This window comes from Pinus tabuliformis, chromosome 7, assembly GCF_031772625.1.
Source record: "Pinus tabuliformis cultivar Carrire ecotype Pingquan chromosome 7, CPIR1, whole genome shotgun sequence".
Lineage (NCBI taxonomy): Eukaryota > Viridiplantae > Streptophyta > Pinopsida > Pinales > Pinaceae > Pinus > Pinus tabuliformis.
In genome coordinates, this window is record NC_142293.1 from 1,916,901,573 (window position 1) to 1,916,921,358 (window position 19,786).

Here is a 19,786-nt window from a genome sequence, read left to right on the forward strand (position 1 = left end):
TGTTTCCCCACATTTCCCCAAAAAGGGGAATTGGGGAAATGTTCCCAGCCCCGTCCTAGAGCATGGGCAATGTGCTAACCTCTTCAACTATCGGGCACACATCTTCCCTAACAAGAACAATATTACTCCCATTTGAAACATCATCCTCTAATCCTTTTTCATCTGAATTTTCTGCAATGCTTTTATGACGTTCAAAGAGATCAAGGAGAATTTCTTGCTGCAAGGCTGTCAATAAATCTACATATTTGTCTTCAAACCTCTTTGCTTCTGGACCAGAAAGCCCAAGAAAGCTTTGCGTAACATGATTGTGTAATATTATGAGCACCCAGTTGTGTGCTCTGTGAGTGCTCTTCAAATTTCTTTGCTTATAATTTCTGGTATTCAGATGTTGGAAGACTCAAAGCTTATCCCTCTATTAAGATGCAGAATACTGTTCTTTTTTCTATATGAGTAACAGATCTTGACAGTAGGGATCACAAGTTTTTTCCTGTGTTGTCTGGCACTAATAGCCACGATATATTTGGAAGATTGTAACAATGAACTGCTTAAAGCAGCCGGCAATGTCTAGTCTAGAGGTGGAAAGCTTCTTGACTTATGTAGGCAACCCATATACGAAAGTTGTATCAAAAGTTCTTACGTGACAGTACTTAGAACCTTTTCAGAAGAAGCAAAGTGACCTCCAGAGTGCTGATAAGGAAGAATGTTTTGTATAATTTGACTTCTCCTTTAACTAGCAAATTTGTTACCGATTATTTTCTTGAAAAAAAAGGTCTAAATAACTGAAGAAGGCTGGTATACAATAGATATTAATCAATATTTTTTTGAATTCTGGTAATAATATCTTCTATTTTGTTTTATGGCAAGCAGTTAGTAAGCCTTTTCACGTACTTGGATTAGTGGAGAAATCTTCTCCAGTGATTTCATATTTTTGTTGTAGAACTGGGCAACCAGAAAGGACACAAAAATCAGCAACATCTCACTAATTGGGCAACCAAGAAAAAGCGTACTATTTCATTGGAAACATCCAAGAATAGAAAAGAGGGAAACATCTGAAAAACTAGGAAAAAGGAAACATCTAAAATATATTGACTTTATCTAATTATGCAGTTTGATTTTATCTTTTGTAATAAAGAGAATGATGGCATTGTTTATAAAATGCTCATCTCTTCTTCATAATAAAGTGAGTGGTATTGTTTACAGACCTGTGTTATTCCAGTGTTTGTGTCTACAGTCTGTTCTGTGATTCTCTGTTTTTTTAATTTTCAGATCTGCAAGTAGATCAATTGGTATCAGAGCGTAAGATCTTGGAAGCCATCCACCTGGCGATTCTCTTTTTTTTTTTTAAGGGTCATACATTTCACTCCATTCAGTGGATGAAAATCATGCCGCCCCGTCAAGAGCGTCAAGAGCCCTCCCATGCAGACTCGCCAGTGAATGATTTAGCTAGGGCTCTTCAAGAGCTAATTACGCTGCAACAACAACAACGCCCTACAGGGCAAATGCAGCTTGATACACGCTTTCAACTGCCCAAATTCTCAGGGCAAATGAATGGTGAGACTGTTGATTCTTGGATCCGCAGCCTCTCCAACTATTTTAGAACCTGTCCAACAATGGACGAGGAGATGAAACTTCAGATCGCCAGTCTACAATTGGAAGGCCTAGCACAAACATGGTGGGATACTCATCTTGAGAATATGTCCTTGGTTGTGGAACTTGGAGAACAAGCCGAGACCAAATCGACGCCTATCACATCTTGGAATCTCTTTTGCGAGGCCTTACGTGAACACTTCTATCCTCTAGGGTATATACAAAATCTCATTGCCAAATGGTTGCAGCTTCAACAACTACCCAATCAATCAGTGCAAGCCTACATTGATGTCTTCTGCAAGTTGCGCATTCAACTCCATATATTCGATCCAGAAGAGGTACTAATTATCAAATTTAATTATGGTTTGCTAATGCTTCTTCGTCGTGAAGTTGAGTTGTTTGATAGTGCTTCATTAGACAAGGCCTTTATTCGGGCCCTGGCGGTGGAACGCAAAGTGGGTACTCGAACCCGATATCCTCAAGCCAGAAATGGTCCATCTTCCTTTGATTCTTCTAATGTCGCCTCTGCCTCATCCCCCACACCTCACCGCACCCCCTGGTGCACATTTCACAAGACCAACTCACATGCTTCTGCAGATTGTCGAGTATTGAAAAATCTCCGCCCCAGAAAACTCTTTTTACAGAGGTCGAACAACCAAAGGCCACTACCCCACTTCCAGCGATTTCTCTCGAAAATCCGACAGAACTGGACCCCTCTCTCATCCTCATGACTGCTAATGCAACAAACACCTCTGTTACGCCTTTGTTTACCCATAATTGTCAAATCAAACATGAGTTGGCCACGCTTATTCTTGACAATGGGAGTCAAAAGAATCTTGTGTCACAAGACTTAGTTGAATGCCTTTGCCTTCCCACCACTCCTCACCCCCACCCGTATCAGCTCGGTTGGGTCAGAAAGGACGGTCCTCGTCTTACCATCTCACAATGTTGTGTTGTCACCTTCGCTATTGGACCTTTTCGTGATACTGTGGTATGTGATGTTTCTCCTCTAGATTGTGCTGATTTATTGCTAGGAATTCCATACCAAGAGGCTCGACATGCTATTTATCATGCTACATATTACCAATACCACTTGCAGCACGATGGGCGCACCTATGTGCTCACATCCTCAGTTAGCACATCAACCCAACCTTCCATTGGCAAAGCTCCCATTATGAGAGTCGATTTAAACCAAGATGTTTCTTTGTGCTTGGTTCGCCCTGTCAAGCCAGACAACCTCACCAATCCAGTCTCTCCTTCAATGGCTCCTCTACTCCATGAATTTGCAGATGTCTTCACCCAACCCACAAGGCTGCCTCCAGCACGCTCTGTTGAACACCACATTGATCTTGTTCCTGGCGCTTCCTTACCCAATGCCCCATCTTATCGCCTTGCTCCTCGAGAGGCAACTGAGATAGAACGCCAAATTGAAGAATTGTTGACATCCGATCATATTCAGACGTCATCCTCGCCATGTGCATCTCCAGCTTTTATTATTCCCAAAAAAGATGCTTCTGAATGGCGCCTCGTGACAGACTATCGAGCCCTTAATAAAGCCACTGTTAAAAACCGCTACCCCCTTCCCCGCATTGAGGATTTGTTGGACCATTTACACGGGGCTTGTTTCTTCACAAAGATGGATTTAACTGCAGGCTACCATCAAGTTCGCATGCATGCAGCCGACACATGGAAAACTGCTTTTAAAACAAAGTTTGGGCTATTTGAATGGTTGGTCATGCCATTTGGACTGACCAACGCACCGGCCACCTTTATGAGATTCATTAATGATGTTTTCAGGGCACATTTGGGTAAGTTTGTGGTCATCTACCTTGATGACATTTTAGTATTCAGTAAATCTTGGGAAGACCATCTTCAGCATGTTCGCACCATACTTGAGTTATTGCGAGCACATCACCTTCAGGTCAAAGAAAAGAAATCCTATTTTGGACAAACATCAGTTCAATATTTGGGATTTATTATTGACAACAAAGGGGTTCGCCCAGATCCCTCTCGTGTACAAGCCTTGGCGCAATGGCCAGCCCCTTCCAATGCACATGACCTCAAGAGCTTCATGGGAGGTATTAATTTCTACATAAAGTTTGTCTCTCATTTTTCACAGTTGGCTCACCCTTTGCACCAGTTGTCTCATCAAGCAAAGTTTATTTGGGATGCCGAATCTGAGCAACATTTTGCTCAACTCAAGAGTGCCTTATGCTCTGCTCCTGTTCTTCGCTTGCCAGATATGAATCAACCATTTGAGATGGAAACTGATGCCTCTCAATTCACCATTGGAGCTGTTCTTAAACAGGGAGGCCACCCTGTGGCATACCATTCTGAGGCACTTGTGGATGCTAAGCTCATGTACAGCACCTATGACAAGGAATTCTACAGTTTAGTGCAAGCTTTGAAGCAATGGCACCATTACATTCTTGGCAAAGAGACCATCCTCCATACAGATCATCATCCGCTAATCTTCATCAACTCACAACGAAAGATTCAAGAGCAACGCCATTTAAAGTGGGCTTCTTACATTCAACAATTCCATCTGGTGATTAAATACAAGAAGGGGACAAGTAATAAGATGGCTGATTTGTTAAGTCGACCGCCTGCTCAGGTCCTACACATTCTAGAGGTGCGTTGTGCTGCATATGATGCTTGGAAAGATATGTATGCAACAGATCCAGTCTTTGGTGAGATATGGGAAGCTGTGCAACACCCTACAGTCATCAACCAAACTCCCTTTCTTGATTATACCATTCGTGATGGTTGGTTGTATAAATTGAACCAACTATGTGTGCCACAATCTGATGATCGTCTCATTCTCATCCGTGAAGCACATGCCTCTTCATGCGGAGGGCATTTTGGCACAGCCAAGACCATTCTCAATCTTCAACGCCACTTCTATTGGCCTGCCTTACCAAAGCAAGTGGAAAAATTCATTCGTGCATGTTCTCTTTGTTCACAAAGCAAGCCCTCAAATCGTAAGCATGGTTTGTATCAGCCATTACCAATTCCCTCTCGTCCTTGGGAATCCATTTCCATGGACTTTTTAAGTGGCCTTCCTACTACTTTTCGTAAACATGATGCTATCTGGGTAGTGGTATGTCGTTTCTCCAAGATGGCTATATTTCTTCCTTGTCATAAGACTACTTCTGCTGCTCAAACCGCGGATCTCTTCTTCCATCATGTGTGGCCACACTTTGGTTTGCCAAGTAGCATTATTTCAGATCGTGATTCTCGCTTTCTCAGTACCTTTTGGCGTACTCTTTGGTCTTTGTTGGGTTGCCAACTTCGTTTCTCCACTGCCTTCCACCCACAAACAGATGGACAAACCGAAGTTGTCAATCGTACTTTGGTTCACTCACTTCGCAGCTACTTTTCCAAAAACAAACAGTGGGATACATATTTGCACATCATTCAACATAGTTACAATCGAGCAACACACTCCTCAACTGGTTTCTCACCTTTTGAGGTTTGCTTTGGGTTTCAACAAAGTGCACCCTCTGAGATGCCATTGACAATCACCCATTCTGGGTCTGCACATCAACAATAGGAACAAAAATCAGCTCATCATTTTATACACTCCATTTCTCAACGCCAAGCTCAAGTAACTGCTGCTTTGCAAGCAGCCCAAGATCGTGCCAAACAGAGACATGACAAGCAGCGAACACACTTGTCTTTTCAACCCGGAAATCGTGTGTGGCTCTTGTTGGACAAGCAACGCTTCAAGGGCCAGCATCATAAGCTGCACCCTCTGAGATATGGCCCATATACTGTTCTGGAATGCATTGGAGAAAATGCATATCGCTTGGACTTGCCTTCCCAGCTTGGCATCCACGATGTTCTTAATGTTAATAATCTCAAATTATTTGAACCACCTCTCCTTGAGGAATCTGTTACAATTCATCATCCGGTTGATAATATTCCAGATTTTCAGCCTCCTCTGCTCAAAGATACAATTCTGGACTTCAAGAAACGGGATACACGACATCAGCCATACTTCTCATATTTGGTTGGTCGGAAGGGACACACACCAGCACAGGCAAAATGGATCAATGCAGAAACATTGCAACGCAATTTCCCTCAGTTGGTGGAGGAAGCCGGGACGCTTCCTGATCTAAACAGGGAGGAATTGGGCAACCAGAAAGGACACAAAAATCAGCAACATCTCACTAATTGGGCAACCAAGAAAAAGCGTACTATTTCATTGGAAACATCCAAGAATAGAAAAGAGGGAAACATCTGAAAAACTAGGAAAAAGGAAACATCTAAAATTTATTGACTTTATCTAATTATGCAGTTTGATTTTATCTTTTGTAATAAAGAGAATGACGGCATTGTTTATAAAATGCTCATCTCTTCTTCATAATAAAATTAATGGTATTGTTTACAGACCTGTGTTATTCCAGTGTTTGTGTCTACAGTCTGTTCTGTGATTCTCTGTTTTTTTAATTTTCAGATCTGCACGTAGATCAAGAACCAGCAGCTACATGCTCTGGGTAGGCCTTATTTACTGTTTAAAACAATACCATACACTTCGTTTCAGACTTGATATTAACATTTTAAACTTATATCAATTAAAAATACAGAAGTCATACATTACTTCAGTTTCATGAACCAAAATAAATTTTATGGTACTTATAACTTGAAAAGGAAAGGACGGGTTCACCCATTAGTAACCTCTATGAATTACTTGCATTTCCAGATTCTTCCTCTAGCTTCTGAACATAAGCCTTCAATGTGAACACCAAATCCCTTGCAGGAGCCTGAAGAGTACTGATAAGTCCTATGGCAGGGCTCTGCAGTGAGCCCACGATCTTGGCATAGATTTCTGCCCTTGTAGGCATGGTTTCCAAGGCCTTAAACTCTTGGGGAGCATAAAACTTCCCTTCGAAAACGGCCCCAGTAAAATCATTCTCTTCAAGCTTCTGCTGCTTTTGAAAGTTCCTGTAAGGCTTCAGGGCTGCCGGGATTTCTTCGGAATGGACGAACATCCAGGCATTCATTCCTTTCATGCAGGGGTTGAGAACCTCCCATTGGGTGCCCTCAATAGCCTTCCCCACAAGCTTATTCTTTGCCACAACCAACTTGGTGCTCTCTGGAAGGGATTTTCTAAGTTCCTGAAGCTGTTTCACGGTCAGGCCTGTGTATTTGATGCCTGCTACTAGGTAGCAATTCTCCAGCTGTTTCTTAACTTTTTCAACAGTTTCTTCCTTCTTATTCCTGCTTATTGCGCATTGGATGCTGAACAAAGGGGTGCCTCCATGAGAGTGGTTTTGGGGGTTTAGAGGCTTGAATTGGGTTGTGTGTCCCCAGAAATTGCTCCTTTGAAGTAATGGAAATGTGGGTGATAATGATGACCCACGTGCTGTTTTGGTCGAATTTGGGGATGGGTTTCGAAGTGAGATCAGAGGAGCGGCATTGGTAAACTGGGTCAATGCCTGAAGCTCCATTGGGGACAGATAGGCGACTGTATGTTGTATAAGTGAATTCTACTGCAACTTCTCCGGGCTCATCTGGATACGCAGGATTCGAGAACTTTTGGTGGCTCGTCTGGATACGCAGGATCCGAGAACTTTTGGTGACTCATCTAGATAGGCAAAATCATTTGGATAGGCTGACAATCTCATTCTTGGATTTCTCGCACGCTAAAAATGAATTGAGAATTGGTATTCTTATTTAATTTTTCCTAATCATTGAGGTGTCATTAATAAAACGAATTTTAGTTGAAAGAATTGAGAATTGTTTCATGATTGCATTATCTTGACGATATAAATTTTAGCATTCTTGAATGTATTTGAAACACTGAATATGTTATTTTCTACCAGAGACCATGGTTAATTAGTATTATGTAGAGATTAAATTAGCAATTGCATTAATAAAAAGAGGGGATGTTGATAAGATTTTTAAATTTTGCATGAATATAAAGTAAAATCAATTATATTTTAAATTATTTTTAATTTAATTAATTATATTTTTAATAATTTTTAATTTTTCTTTTTTATAGGAGATGTTTTGTTTTCTCGTTTTGTATAGATATTATTGTGTTCAACATTCTATTTGATCTACTTTATGGTTATTAGTTGGACATAAATATAATTATTTTATCTTATCTTAGACATCAACATAATCACATTGGCAATTTGCAATTTTACTTATTTGACCAACTGAACTAACTCTCCACATGAATGGGCTTTGCCATTTCAAGGAATGACCTCCATGCAGCTCAAGAAGCTCTTAAACATCCTCGAAACAGTTCAAAAAAAGGGTTAAAGAAAGGGATATTTAGAAAAAGCACATGCCTTCTTGTGCTTGTATTGTCGCTGGCTAGGAGAAAATAACATCCATTGAAAAAGAGCCTTAAGAAATACTCATCAATATAGGTAAAAGAGACAACCTTTGTGAAACTCCCCACAAAATTTGAATAGCAACATTACCTTGAAAAAGAGCCTTAAAAAATACTCATCAATATAGGGAAAAGAGATTGTGAAACTCTCCACAAAATTTGAATAACAACATTACCTTAATGTTGACCGCATGAATTGACCATTCTTTCTAGGGTTGATAATCAATAATTCTTCCTCGAAAGATAAGAAATCATAATCTAAATTCAATGATTAATATGGTCCAAAAGAAGTATAGATACAATAGATTTTATAATAACGTGTCACTATTTCGATTAAAGACACTAAACATGCACATAAAAATTATTATAGTCATAAACAGTTCATTATGTTTCTTTTGAATGATTTTTTCGTTGTAACTATTAGACCATTCCAATATACACCAAATCTTTGGGCTTAGGTTGAAAAAGTTATATTGCAATGCACCATTTTAATGATGATATTTTAATTATGCTTCCTATCTACTTATAAAGACTAAACACTTGTGAAAAGAATTTATTTTTTTCATTATTAAAATAGTACCATTATGCTTCCTATCTACTTATAAAGACTAAACACTTGTGAAAAGAATTTATTTTTTTCATTATTAAAATAGTACCATAAACTATGTTCTTATAAAGAACAAAGTAAAGGTTAACTGATAAAAAGATATAAGAAAAATAAAAAATTCTAAATTAAGAAATTCTTAAATAATTGATTTCACACTATTAAAAAAACAAGTGAATTTAACAAGAAATTTTAAAAAATTCAAATTCATTAAATATGCAACAAGAGTATGCTAAAAGAAATGTTATATCTCTAAATATTTGTATAAAACAAAAACCATATTAAATATGCAACAACAAGAGTATGCTAAAGGAAATGTTATATCTCTAAATATTTGCATAAAACAAAAACCATTTTAAGGTTATAATAAAATTGGGGGACTTTAATGAAAGTTAAGGAAATGTATATCTCTAAACACTTGCATAAAACAAAAACCATCTATCATAAAATTAATTGGGGAATTTAAATGAAACTTAAATTTATTTTGCATGTAGGGCAATTATTCATTTGAATCAGGAATTTTCCATTATACAAATGGATTTGTAATTAGGCTTCCAGTGAGAACATATGATTAAGAATGTCGAATGTGAGGTCAGAGGATTTCCTGCACATGAAATAAGTCGATGCTGAAGGGATCTTTGGAGAAATTTCCAAACTTTGTAAACAAAACTGATTTGTTCAATATTCTGCTTCCATCTTTTAGATATTTCTCTATCCAACTCTGTCCAAATGAAAGGTACCCCCTCATCTGTTCCAGCAAGCCTTTAAAGTTGAATATATTAGTGTAAACTCGACATCAGCATCAACTAATCAACACTTGTTACCAAAATGATGCACTCTTAAGTCTCTAAAAGAATCTCAGAATCTCACATATACATACAAGCAGGGGTGGAATCTCACATATACATACAACCAGGGGTGGAATTTGATGGCAAATTACCCGTAGTGGGCGTGATTTTCCTGTCAAATATAGTTTTAAAAATTACAATACCGTCACAATCCTGGCTTGAAACTATGAAAACGGGTTGGGAACGGTGGAAAATGTCACATTTAAAGGATGGTTTCTTTTGAAATTCCAACCCTGCATACAAGTGTATAAAATATATCTGAGTTTGTAAAAGCATATTAATCTCAAACTTTTATATCACTCCAATACAGTGTAAATATGGAGGAAAATGATAATCACGTACCAAATGTCAGGACAGAAATGAAAATTTGCAAAATCAAATCCTATGGTTTGATTATTTCTGATGAAATTTGTCCCCCGCAAAGAAGATTTGATTGATCTCTTTCTTGGACTCTCCATAAAGGCCTTCCAAACCAGCCTCTAGGAGACGGTTTCCATCAATGTATTTGATGGAACATGGATAGCCATCTCCTCTATCCATCCTTGTTTTGCCCAGCAAACCCGAAAAAATTTACCATCTTTACTCATGACAGTCAAACGCAATCACTATAGCAATCATCAATTGCCAGAAAGGATAAACATCAAAGCTGAGAGGACAGGAGCATTGACTTAAAACTGCAGCAAAGGACAACAAAGTTACATCATTAAGTAAAGAAGGCATTTTGAACCATCTGACCTTCATATGGTTGGATCCTTCTGCGTCTAGGATATTCAAGAACAGTGGAACTCAAAGATATACCTCACGCACCCTCTAAAGATGAAGCATTCACAACTCAAGGGAATTTGTAGAGGCATGTAATCTTTAGAAAAACCAAGACCCATTAGGCAAACAAATAATATTCAAGCATTACCAAAATGCTACTGCATAGATATGGTAGTCCCCGAAGTATCTGCATTTATCAGATGAGCAACAATTTTTGGACCTTTGTTTCTGCAGTCCATTGTATAGTTTGTAGGTAGAAAATAATCTTTCAAATATGAAAAAATTATTTTTGTTGGAGCTTTATTCGCAATTAAGCTCATAGAGTACTACTCTCAAAGGTATTCATACTTCTATTTCAGACGTAAAGGTATGCGAATGTGCTCATCCTTGATGGAAGTTGTATGTCAAAAACAACTTCGGTTGTCACGTATAGGAAGACAAAGATATGCCACTAACGAAATCATAAACTACGTAGTTGTAGTTGCATATCATTTTGGAGAGTTTCCACGGTGGCTAAATTGGGGTTGGACCATCCCTTTGCAAATATGTGTGGCAATTGGCACACCTTTTTCCATAGTTGAATGGGAAACTATTCCAAGTTTTCCCATCATCATTCTCATTGTCATTCTAAACAATTCTCTAGCAAAATCCCTTCAGAAGTGCCAAGCTAAGTTCATGACTCCACAAGATGAAAGATTATGAATAACCTCTTAAATTCTTAATGGTATGAAAATAACCAAACTATAAGTGTGAGAAGAAATATTCAAAGAGTTTGATAGAAAATCATATAGTTGTGAGGTTAAAATGTTTGTCTTTTGCATAGGTTAATGAAACATGAGGCATAGATGTGTGACTACTTGGTACCCAATTGAGAAAGGAAATGAAACATGAGGCATGAAACATGAGTTCCTCTGTTTAGATGGATTGTGTGGTGATGGGGATGTTGATAGAGGAAACATGTCAGCCCAATGGAAAAAGGGTAAACAAAGGTTGGCTTGACAATTTTCAAGAAGAGACACCTATTGGCGTAATTACCGCATCGTCTAACTAATAAATGAAATGGTCTTTTTAATACTTTTTCTGGTCGATTTTGTTCAGAATTTGGTAGATATTTTTTAAATCATAAATTTAAGTTCTTTAATCTACAAAGATCAAATGTTTCAAGGGTTTTGTAGGGTTTTGAATCCATTTATGCATTCAAAATGTATTTTAAATAATAAAAAATCATAATCTTACTAAAAATTGTATTGTCACATTCCAACCAAAAAATCGTTCCGTTTATTAGTTAGATTATGCTTTAAATTATAAGGGTTTATGTATAACATTAAGATTAAATGTTACTATAAAGTATATGGTTTTAGTGAAGAAGTCTCAACAATCACTACAACGAACACTAGCTTTTTAAAATATTTTAGGAAATTATCTTTTCATCTTAAGTCAAAATCTAAAAATATTTATGGTCGACTAAAAGTTTGTCTTCCTCTAATTTTAGGAAACATGTTAACAATCCAAGATGATGTATCTAGCAAGAATGAAATTCTAACTCCTTACACACCACCAACTGGGTATTTCAAGTGACATGGTTTTCCTTGAGTAACGATGATGAGTTAGTGCATATTCGTGGATAGTGGTGAGTGATGGTTGTCCTTGATGGGCCTCCAAATTAGCCACAAATTAAGGCCCATCTGACCATCCCTCGGCACATTAAACCTCTCCTTTGCATTAGATGACATATTTTTAACTTTAATATGTTCATTAGGAAGGTTTATGGATAATTACATATTTGTGCCTAAAATTATTTATTTTTTAAGAATATTGTGAGAATGTTAGGCAAATTATGAAGATTTAGAGGAGGAGATAATCTAGGGACTTTCTCCCTACTACAGGAGGATAAAGATTGGATAATAAATCAACATGATATTATGAAATTATTGCACAAATTATAGAGCTCCAATGATTGGAAAAATCTAGGAATGTGTTGCATGTCATTTAATGTGGATTCCTAGTGTTGGGAACCACGTCCACTATTTGAGGGATTTTAGAGGGGAAAGCGTCTTCTTTTCAAGGAGAATGCTTTGTCATCATTTTCTACAAGTACCAATTTGAATTTTCCTCTAGGGCATGTTTTTCTTAATCTTCTTATGGAAAAAACTTGTATTTTTACAGCTCCACTTTTATTTCTAGCACGGATGTAATTGGATTGATTCAAATAATAAATCTTGGTGCCATTTTTAGCTTCTAAAGCTTGGTCTCCTTCATAGGACTCTGATTTTCCTTGGGCTTGGCCATCCCAAGAGCCTCAAAGCCCTTTTGTATAATTTATTTTTCTTCTTTTCACTTCTTATTCACATGCATCTCTTGTTCTTGTTTTTCATAATTCCGCATTTAGTATTGATGATTTTTTGTTGTAGGATTGAGTTAAATGGTTGAAGTGAGTTATTTTGCAAGTTATTTACAGAGTCACAAGCATGATTTCATCCTTGGAACAGCTTTGGAAGGTCATAGACATCATTGAGCTACTTGGATTAGTTTACTTATTCACAAATCTAAAATTTCTGGAAGTCCCTTGTAGCAAATAGTAGTAATTTTCTGCTTTTTTTAGAACATGCTAATGAGCTTCATTTGAGTTTATTCCACTTGCATGAGATCATTAAAACATTCAACTTAATAACAAAATTTACCCCATTTCATTTTCACTTGATTAGGTGATCCAGGTGGATCTTCAAACACAGTGGCCTGGAAAAAGATCAAAATTCAAAGTGGCAGAAAGACGATGAACTTGACATCATATCAAAGTGATCGTCGCTCTGATTCCGACGGTGTGAACGACACTCCAATCCGAGTCCAGATGAAGAAGATAGAGTCAGTCAAAGTTGGGTTGACTTTTAATGACCGAGCAGGATTAATGAACGCGCAATTTGGACTTTTTCTAGCAGACGAAATCCAGCCAACTCCAACCAGATTCTGGGCAAAATTCTTACCTCGTTAAAAGGAATCCTTCACTCCAAAACCAGATTTTCAAAAACGCGCGGGTTGTTTTTTTTTAACAAAAAAATATTAAAAAAGGGTGGTGGGCCACCAACCCCGCCACACCAAAAACAAACAACAATATCAAAGGAGGGTTGGGCCACGACCCCCGGCCCCTCCCCTGGCCACGGAAAGTTCAATATAAAATGAGAGGGACATGGCATGACCCCGGCCCCTCCGCTGCTCCCATGGAGCCACCACACCAACAATAAGAAATGGGTGGGCCGGCCCTTGGGGCACAAACCCAACCCAAATGGGCAGCCACATTAATAACAAATGACTGTTATTCAGAGCATGGAGGTACGGTGGGCGGGTTGCACAAGGCGGACCCGACCCAACCAAAAAAAAAAAATTATTTAAAAAAAAGAGAGGGTGGTTTATAATGTTTTAAAAAAAGGAGGAGGCGAGGTTTGACCTCCCAGCCTCCTCCCTATTAAACTGGATCACAACCAACTGCACTATAACCATTTTCTTGCAGTATCCGCCACCCAATTGCTATTTAGACGCAGTTTTCAGTGCTCAGGTAGAGGAGGCAGTCACGCGGTTTGAGGTAGAATTTTGCAGGAGGGGCGAAATTTCTTTTTGTCAGAATTTGACAAATTTTATATGGTTTCAACACTTCTCGACACCACGAACGCAATGGCATTGTCTGTTTCTCCATTAGAGTTCTGCATTTTTCAGTATGGAGGTATAAAACTCCTTTTTGTAATTGATGCTTGTACTCTTCTTTTTCATGCCACTTAATGAATGAAGGCCTCCCCATTGATTGAGCAGGGCCCGGAGACGTAGTCCAAGACGGACGAACTATGTTATCAAGTCTTGTTGTCTTATTTCATGCTTTATGTGTTTCTCCTCTTGTCTCATGTGCACATTTTCTCTGTTAAGCTACAATTTTGTGCATGTAATTCTTTAACACATCTATAAGCAAAAGATTTTGGATCAAGTGGTATCAGAGCAGGTCTTTTTTTAGATGTGAATTGCATGTTTGTATGCTAACAAGAAACAGGCTCTGAAGAGGCGAAGGGAAACTAAAGTCTTTCGATCCTGAAGCGGGGCGTGCACATCGAAGGAGAAACATGGCAGATGAAGAGGCTCGTCTTGAAGAGGAGCACAATTTCCGCAAAACCTTCTATTCAATGGCAGAGAATGTTGGTCAGTTGCTTTCAAGGCTGGAGAAAGCAGAAGAGAGAAAACCAAAAGAACAAGGTTCAGCACATGGAAATGGTGGAGAAGAACCCCCTCCTTCTCCTTCCATGAGTGAAAGTTCTTCTTCCTCTCATCACCATAATTGTAGAAATTCAAGGGATGCATCTAAGAAACCTTTCTTTAAATTAGATGTCAAATTTGATCTTCCCATGTTTAACAGTGAAAGTAATGCAGAAAAGCTTAATAACTGGATTAGGTAGATTGAAATCTACTGCAGGATTCAGCAGATCGATGAGGACGAGGCAAATATTCAGTTGGCCTCTCTTCGGCTGAGTAGCACCGCTCTCGTTTGGTGGGAGAGCAAATTGCGAAGCAGTAAGAATGTGGGTAATCTTCTTTCCTCATGGCCTAGTTTCATTTCTGCATTAAAGGAACAATTATATCCCTTGGGTTACAAACAAAAAGCCTTAATGGATTGGCAATACTTAAGGCAAGGGAGAGGTCAGGATGTTCAAAGCTTTACAGAGGAATTTAGAAAACAGGTACTTAATTTGGGCATTTCACTTGACTCACTTGAAGTAATAACTAAGTATATTGGATCATTACATAGTTACCTTAGACATTCATTATTATTATTTGAACCAACTACTATTGACTCCGCCAATGTGAAGGCAATCCATCTTGAGAACTGGGGCAAAAATGAAAGAGATGATCATTTCAAGAAACCACCTTTCAACCTACAAATGGCAAACCCAAAGTGAAAGGAAAAGGAAAGGAGAAGAGGACGACATCAACCAAGAAAGATGAAAGAGAAAGACCTTATTCCAATCACTGCAAAAAGGAAGGTCATGACAATGATCATTGTTGGAAACAGTACCCAGAAAAGAGACTAAAGAAGTATGGAGGAAAAGGCAAGCAGAAGACAGTGGCAACTGTGCAACAAGACCTTGGATCTGATTCCGAAGATGAAACATTGATCACAACAGTGGGAACAAAAGGTACTCTTACACCTCATGTTAATTCTGAATCACATGAAGGCCCTAGTTCAATAGATGAGTCTCTTCCTAATGAATGAAAGAGAATTGAGCTATTTCATATTAGAGTTATTATAAATCATACAAAAGTGGAAACTCTATTTGACCGGATCCCAAGCAAACTTAATTTCAGAATCCTTGGTAAAGAAGCTAGGCTTGGAAACTACACCACATCCAAAACCTTACCCACTTGGATGGATACATGATAAACCAAAACTGAATGTAACTAAGCAGTGTAAAGTTAAATTTGTGATCGCTTCTAAGTTAGTGGATGAGGTAAAACTTGATGTAATACCATTGGATATCTGTGGCATGGTGTTAGGGAGTCCATATCTATATGATAGAAGGCAATATTCTTCCTTCATGAAAACAAATACCGAATCACAAAAGATGGGGTAGAATATATTGTAAGGGCTCATCAAACTAAAATCAATGCCAGCCTGGTAAGTACAAGACAAATGAAGAGGTTGGTGAATTCCAGTTGTTGAGTTACGAAATGGGTATGTATTTACTATTAATTTCATCACCTTTTTCCTCATTTCTTATCTTTTTCATATCTTAATGCGCAAATATATTGATGGATTATGATAAGAAACGGATGAACTACTTGCAGTTAAGATTTAGCCATAGTAACTAACTTTTACTCTTCTTTATGCAGAAAAACGATGAAAGTAACAGTTGGTGTTCCCTAATGATGGAACAACATAAACCAATAAATGAAGGATGGAATGCATCAGTTGTGGATAGGGTTGAGGGCGAATCAGGAGGATCAACGCGAAATAGGAAAGGTGTCTAAAGATAGCAATCAGTTGCGAATCCCTCGGGATAGGGAGATCCTAAGGGATCGCATTTATCTTTTACCTTTTTCTTATTATAAAATAAAACGATTATAGGAAGAAGGGGGATTGATCTCTGTTATTTCAAATTGTAATGTTAATTAACAGACTTGTGTTGTTCGAGAGCGCAACCATATTGTAATTCTATTTAAGTTCCATGATTAATATATAACTGAAGTTGTTGTTCATTCGTATTCTCTGATGTAGCTCAGCAGTGTTCACTGGTGGCTAAGGGCCTGACCTCTGGTGGATTAAATTGCTTCCTTGTGTTATATATTTCCGATTCTCGCAAGTTTGATTGGTTTGATAATTTTCCTGTTTTCTGTGAGTTAATCTTATTCGCTAATGACCGTTTCCGATATTGAAGTAGTACGTTTCCTTTACATATTTTACAACACTGTCATTTGATTTGATTTATGCTTATTCCAGATTCAATTACTTATATAGTGAATTGTATTGATTTAATCAATTGTAAGCATTTGGTTATTTCTATCGAACTCTTAGATTGATATCATTTCCATTTGGATTGCTTTATAGAGATTGAGTATGATTTAGATTGAATCAGCTAAGAAGAGATGAGTTATTGCTACTGTGCTCTCGGCTGATGCTATTGTTACTTGAATTGTTTATGTGAGATTTGATTATGATTTCGGCAGAGGTTTGAGTCCTAAATCTTAGATGTCATATTTCCTTTAATGATTGCAATTTGAGTTTATTAGATGTATCTGTTTACTCTTGTATCAAAGGTCTATACTTCCTTTTAAGAAACATTACTCTCTGGATTCATAGCATGCACATATTGTGTACACTCTTGGAATAAAAGGACTTGCCCGGGTTGATGATTAATGTGGGGTAATTAGGAGTTTTAGAAGACACCTGTTATCAGCCAACATTTTGGCGCTGCTTGTTGGGTAGCGGAAGCCCCACACAATGGTTAAGGGGCTCGAAGCTTGAAGTTTTGGGTAAGGATAGGGTAAAGACTCTACTGAAAGCGCGGAGCGCGAATTGTAATAGGTTGAGTCAAAGGGTAGTCCACCCGAAAAATAATATAAAGAAATGTAAATATAGTCAGCCTGCTCAAGGATCGCAGGCCAAGGAAGGGTATAAATAGAGCGAGGCTCTATGGGTAGAAAGTCAAGTTTTTGATGGATGATCTTGGTTATGAAATGTAATGGGTTCTTGAAGAAGATAGTCTGAAATCGTCTGTAAGTCCAAGTCGAGGGTTGGGTAGTAGGGAGAGGCTCTATAGCTGTGTGCGCAGAGGCCTGGAAAGTCTGCAGCTGTGTGCGCGAACCCCTGTAGCTAAGTGCGCAAGGTAGATCTGGATGTATTGGTGAAGAATAATAATAAAGATAAGTTTGCTTCTGTAATTCTGTGTTATCGCACATCTGTCTTTATGGTTTACCTTTCTATATCTGGTTAATGCAAATGTGATGAATGTATGCGAATCTGGGTTCATTTTGTGCGCAAATAGATTATGTTGGTTAAATGTTTGCTTAAAGACCCTGTTGAATAGTTATAAATCATAACTGCTTCCTCCAAGTAGAATAGCGCATTAATAAGAAAGATATAATCACTCTGGATCGGTACGATGACCGAGCAGCGTGGAGCTGTAGACCAGGGCGCAAACCCTCCAGTACACATCTAGACATCCCTAGGGTGCGGAAACCTGGTTCCAACACCCTCCCCTACTACCTCGGGTGAGACCTTAGTCCGCACTCCGCGGGCTATTGCCGAAAGGGCCGGTAGCTGCGGGATTTGTTTGGCTAAATAACTCTTTCGAACTTGGGTCAGGCCCAAACAAGCCAACAAATGGTTCCGTTGCCGGGACCGAGATCTGCCTAAGGGGTGTCTAATGTGGGAACACTAGAATCCTACGAAGAAAGAACTCGAAGATTGGTGGGATCTGAAGCTTTGCGAGTTCGCAGTTCAGGAAAACAGAAATTCGCGGATATCGGAGGAACAATGGTTGGATCACTATATATTCACGGACATACATGAGATCTTCTTCATAACATTCCTGATAGAATTTTATGAGTGGATCATGAAGTTAGCTGATAGCGTGGGAGGTGCAGATTGGACCAACCCATTGTGTGGACTCCGGAACTAGTGCGAAGGCTGGAAGCCACTGAAGATAGACTTGCACGCGTGGTAGACCACTGGTTAGATCGGATCATTGGGGGATTTATCACTAAAGTCGCGATAGATACAACCGTAAGTTACAGTGAAGCAGAAAGGCACTTTCTCTAAGGACCGCGAGGTAGGTGCATCAAATCATTGAATACTTGGATTAAGATGCTATTGTGCAAAAAATAGATTTTGTGCGTGTATTAATGTTTGCAGTAACATGGAGTGGAAAGGGTTATCGAAGAACAGGAGAAGTAGAGAACAACCCGTTGGTTTCTATCTCGTGGGAAAGCGAGGAGGATCTCGCTAGGTTCTCGCCAGGAGTGCGGTCCGATTGATTAAAGAATGCTTCCCACTGATACCACCTCCATCTACACCGCCACCCGCTTCACCCGCGTCAAGTCCATCCACACCAACACCTTCGCCACCTCCTCCACCACCAAAGGCTGGGATGGCGACCGCAATCAAGTTACCAACATTCTAGGGTGTAGGGAATGAAGAGCCAAGTCAGTTCTGGTTTGTGATAAAATCTGTATGGGATGCGCAAGGCATAACAGATGAAAACATTAAGAAGGCTACGCTGGTCAGTGCACTGTAGGACCGCGCGCTAACATGGTACATAAAATACTCAACCGACCATCCAGGTGAGGGAATAGCGGCGATCCAGGATGCGCTGAATAAAGAGTTTGGTTGGCCAAAGTTTGAAGCCTAGTCGGTCATTAGATTCAAGGAGATAACAATGTTGCCTGGTGAAACTCCGTGGGATCTAGAATAGAGATTGAAAAGTATTATTTGCAAAGCTAACATGAATTTAACAGATGGGCAGCATTGCACATGGTTTGTGGCGTCTTTGACGCCCACTTGAGGATGGCTTTGTCACAACATAAGATCTCAACCCAAGCTGAGGCACTGGAGACAACAATGAGGTTACACGCGACCCCAATACTGGACCCAAGGTTGGGAGTTCAGCAAATCCATGCGCAACTCCAAAACTTAAGCCTGGAAGTGCAGAGTCTGAAGCAAGGAAGAATGTCCCAACCAAAGGTACGCCTAGCGGTAGGCTGTATCAGATGTAAGAGCCAAACGCACGATAAGGACCATTGTTCGGTTTTCTTGAACTATCTGGCAGGAGGAGGTCCGATGTCGTTAAAGGTAGAAGTACAAGCAGGACCAAGTACTGCGCAGGCGCTCTGGTGCGCGATTTGCCAGGAGGGAGGGAAGCATGCGATAGATAACTGCCACCTATTACAGAAGTACACCCAGACCTCACAACAGCTGTATTGCAACTTTTGTCGATCGGTGGGACATGATGAACAAACGTGTCGAAGTTATGACTTAATGCTAGAGAGAACCCCAGCCTACCAGGTGCAGACTGAGGTGCGAGGAGGGTTTCAAGGACGCGGTAGGGGAAGAGGATTGGGGCCTGGGCGGGGCCGTGGACAATTAATTTGTTATAATTGTGGAGGACA

At 39.2% G+C, this 19,786-nt stretch overlaps 2 protein-coding genes across 2 annotated transcripts; one reads left to right on the forward strand and one right to left on the reverse strand.

Moving 5' to 3' along the window:
- The first annotated feature begins 1,382 nt into the window (after positions 1-1,382).
- On the forward strand, positions 1,383-5,833 carry LOC149256171 (uncharacterized). Its single transcript, XM_089455256.1, has 4 exons — positions 1,383-2,046; positions 2,232-3,250; positions 3,707-4,687; positions 5,141-5,833. The coding sequence occupies exons 1-4, from the start codon at positions 1,383-1,385 to the stop codon at positions 5,831-5,833; spliced, it is 3,357 nt and encodes a 1,118-aa protein (XP_089311382.1).
- Positions 5,834-5,843: 10 nt separating this feature from the next.
- Positions 5,844-7,241, reverse strand: LOC149256172 (large ribosomal subunit protein uL10c-like). Its single transcript, XM_089460674.1, has 2 exons — positions 6,268-7,241; positions 5,844-6,100 (listed from the first exon to the last, which is right to left on the reverse strand). The coding sequence occupies exon 1, from the start codon at positions 7,038-7,040 to the stop codon at positions 6,270-6,272; it is 771 nt and encodes a 256-aa protein (XP_089316800.1). The 5' UTR covers positions 7,041-7,241; the 3' UTR covers positions 5,844-6,100; positions 6,268-6,269.
- Positions 7,242-19,786: the final 12,545 nt, after the last annotated feature.

Bases quoted from the DNA above. Each gene is read 5' to 3' on its own strand.
- LOC149256171 (XM_089455256.1), top strand. From the start codon at position 1,383: ATGCCGCCCCGTCAAGAGCGTCAAGAGCCCTCCCATGCAGACTCGCCA. The intron at 2,047-2,231 runs GTACTCGAACCC...CTCTTTTTACAG, and splicing joins GGCGGTGGAACGCAAAGTGG to AGGTCGAACAACCAAAGGCC. The intron at 3,251-3,706 runs GTTCGCATGCAT...CATTTTTCACAG, and splicing joins TAACTGCAGGCTACCATCAA to TTGGCTCACCCTTTGCACCA.
- LOC149256172 (XM_089460674.1), bottom strand. From the start codon at position 7,040: ATGGAGCTTCAGGCATTGACCCAGTTTACCAATGCCGCTCCTCTGATC.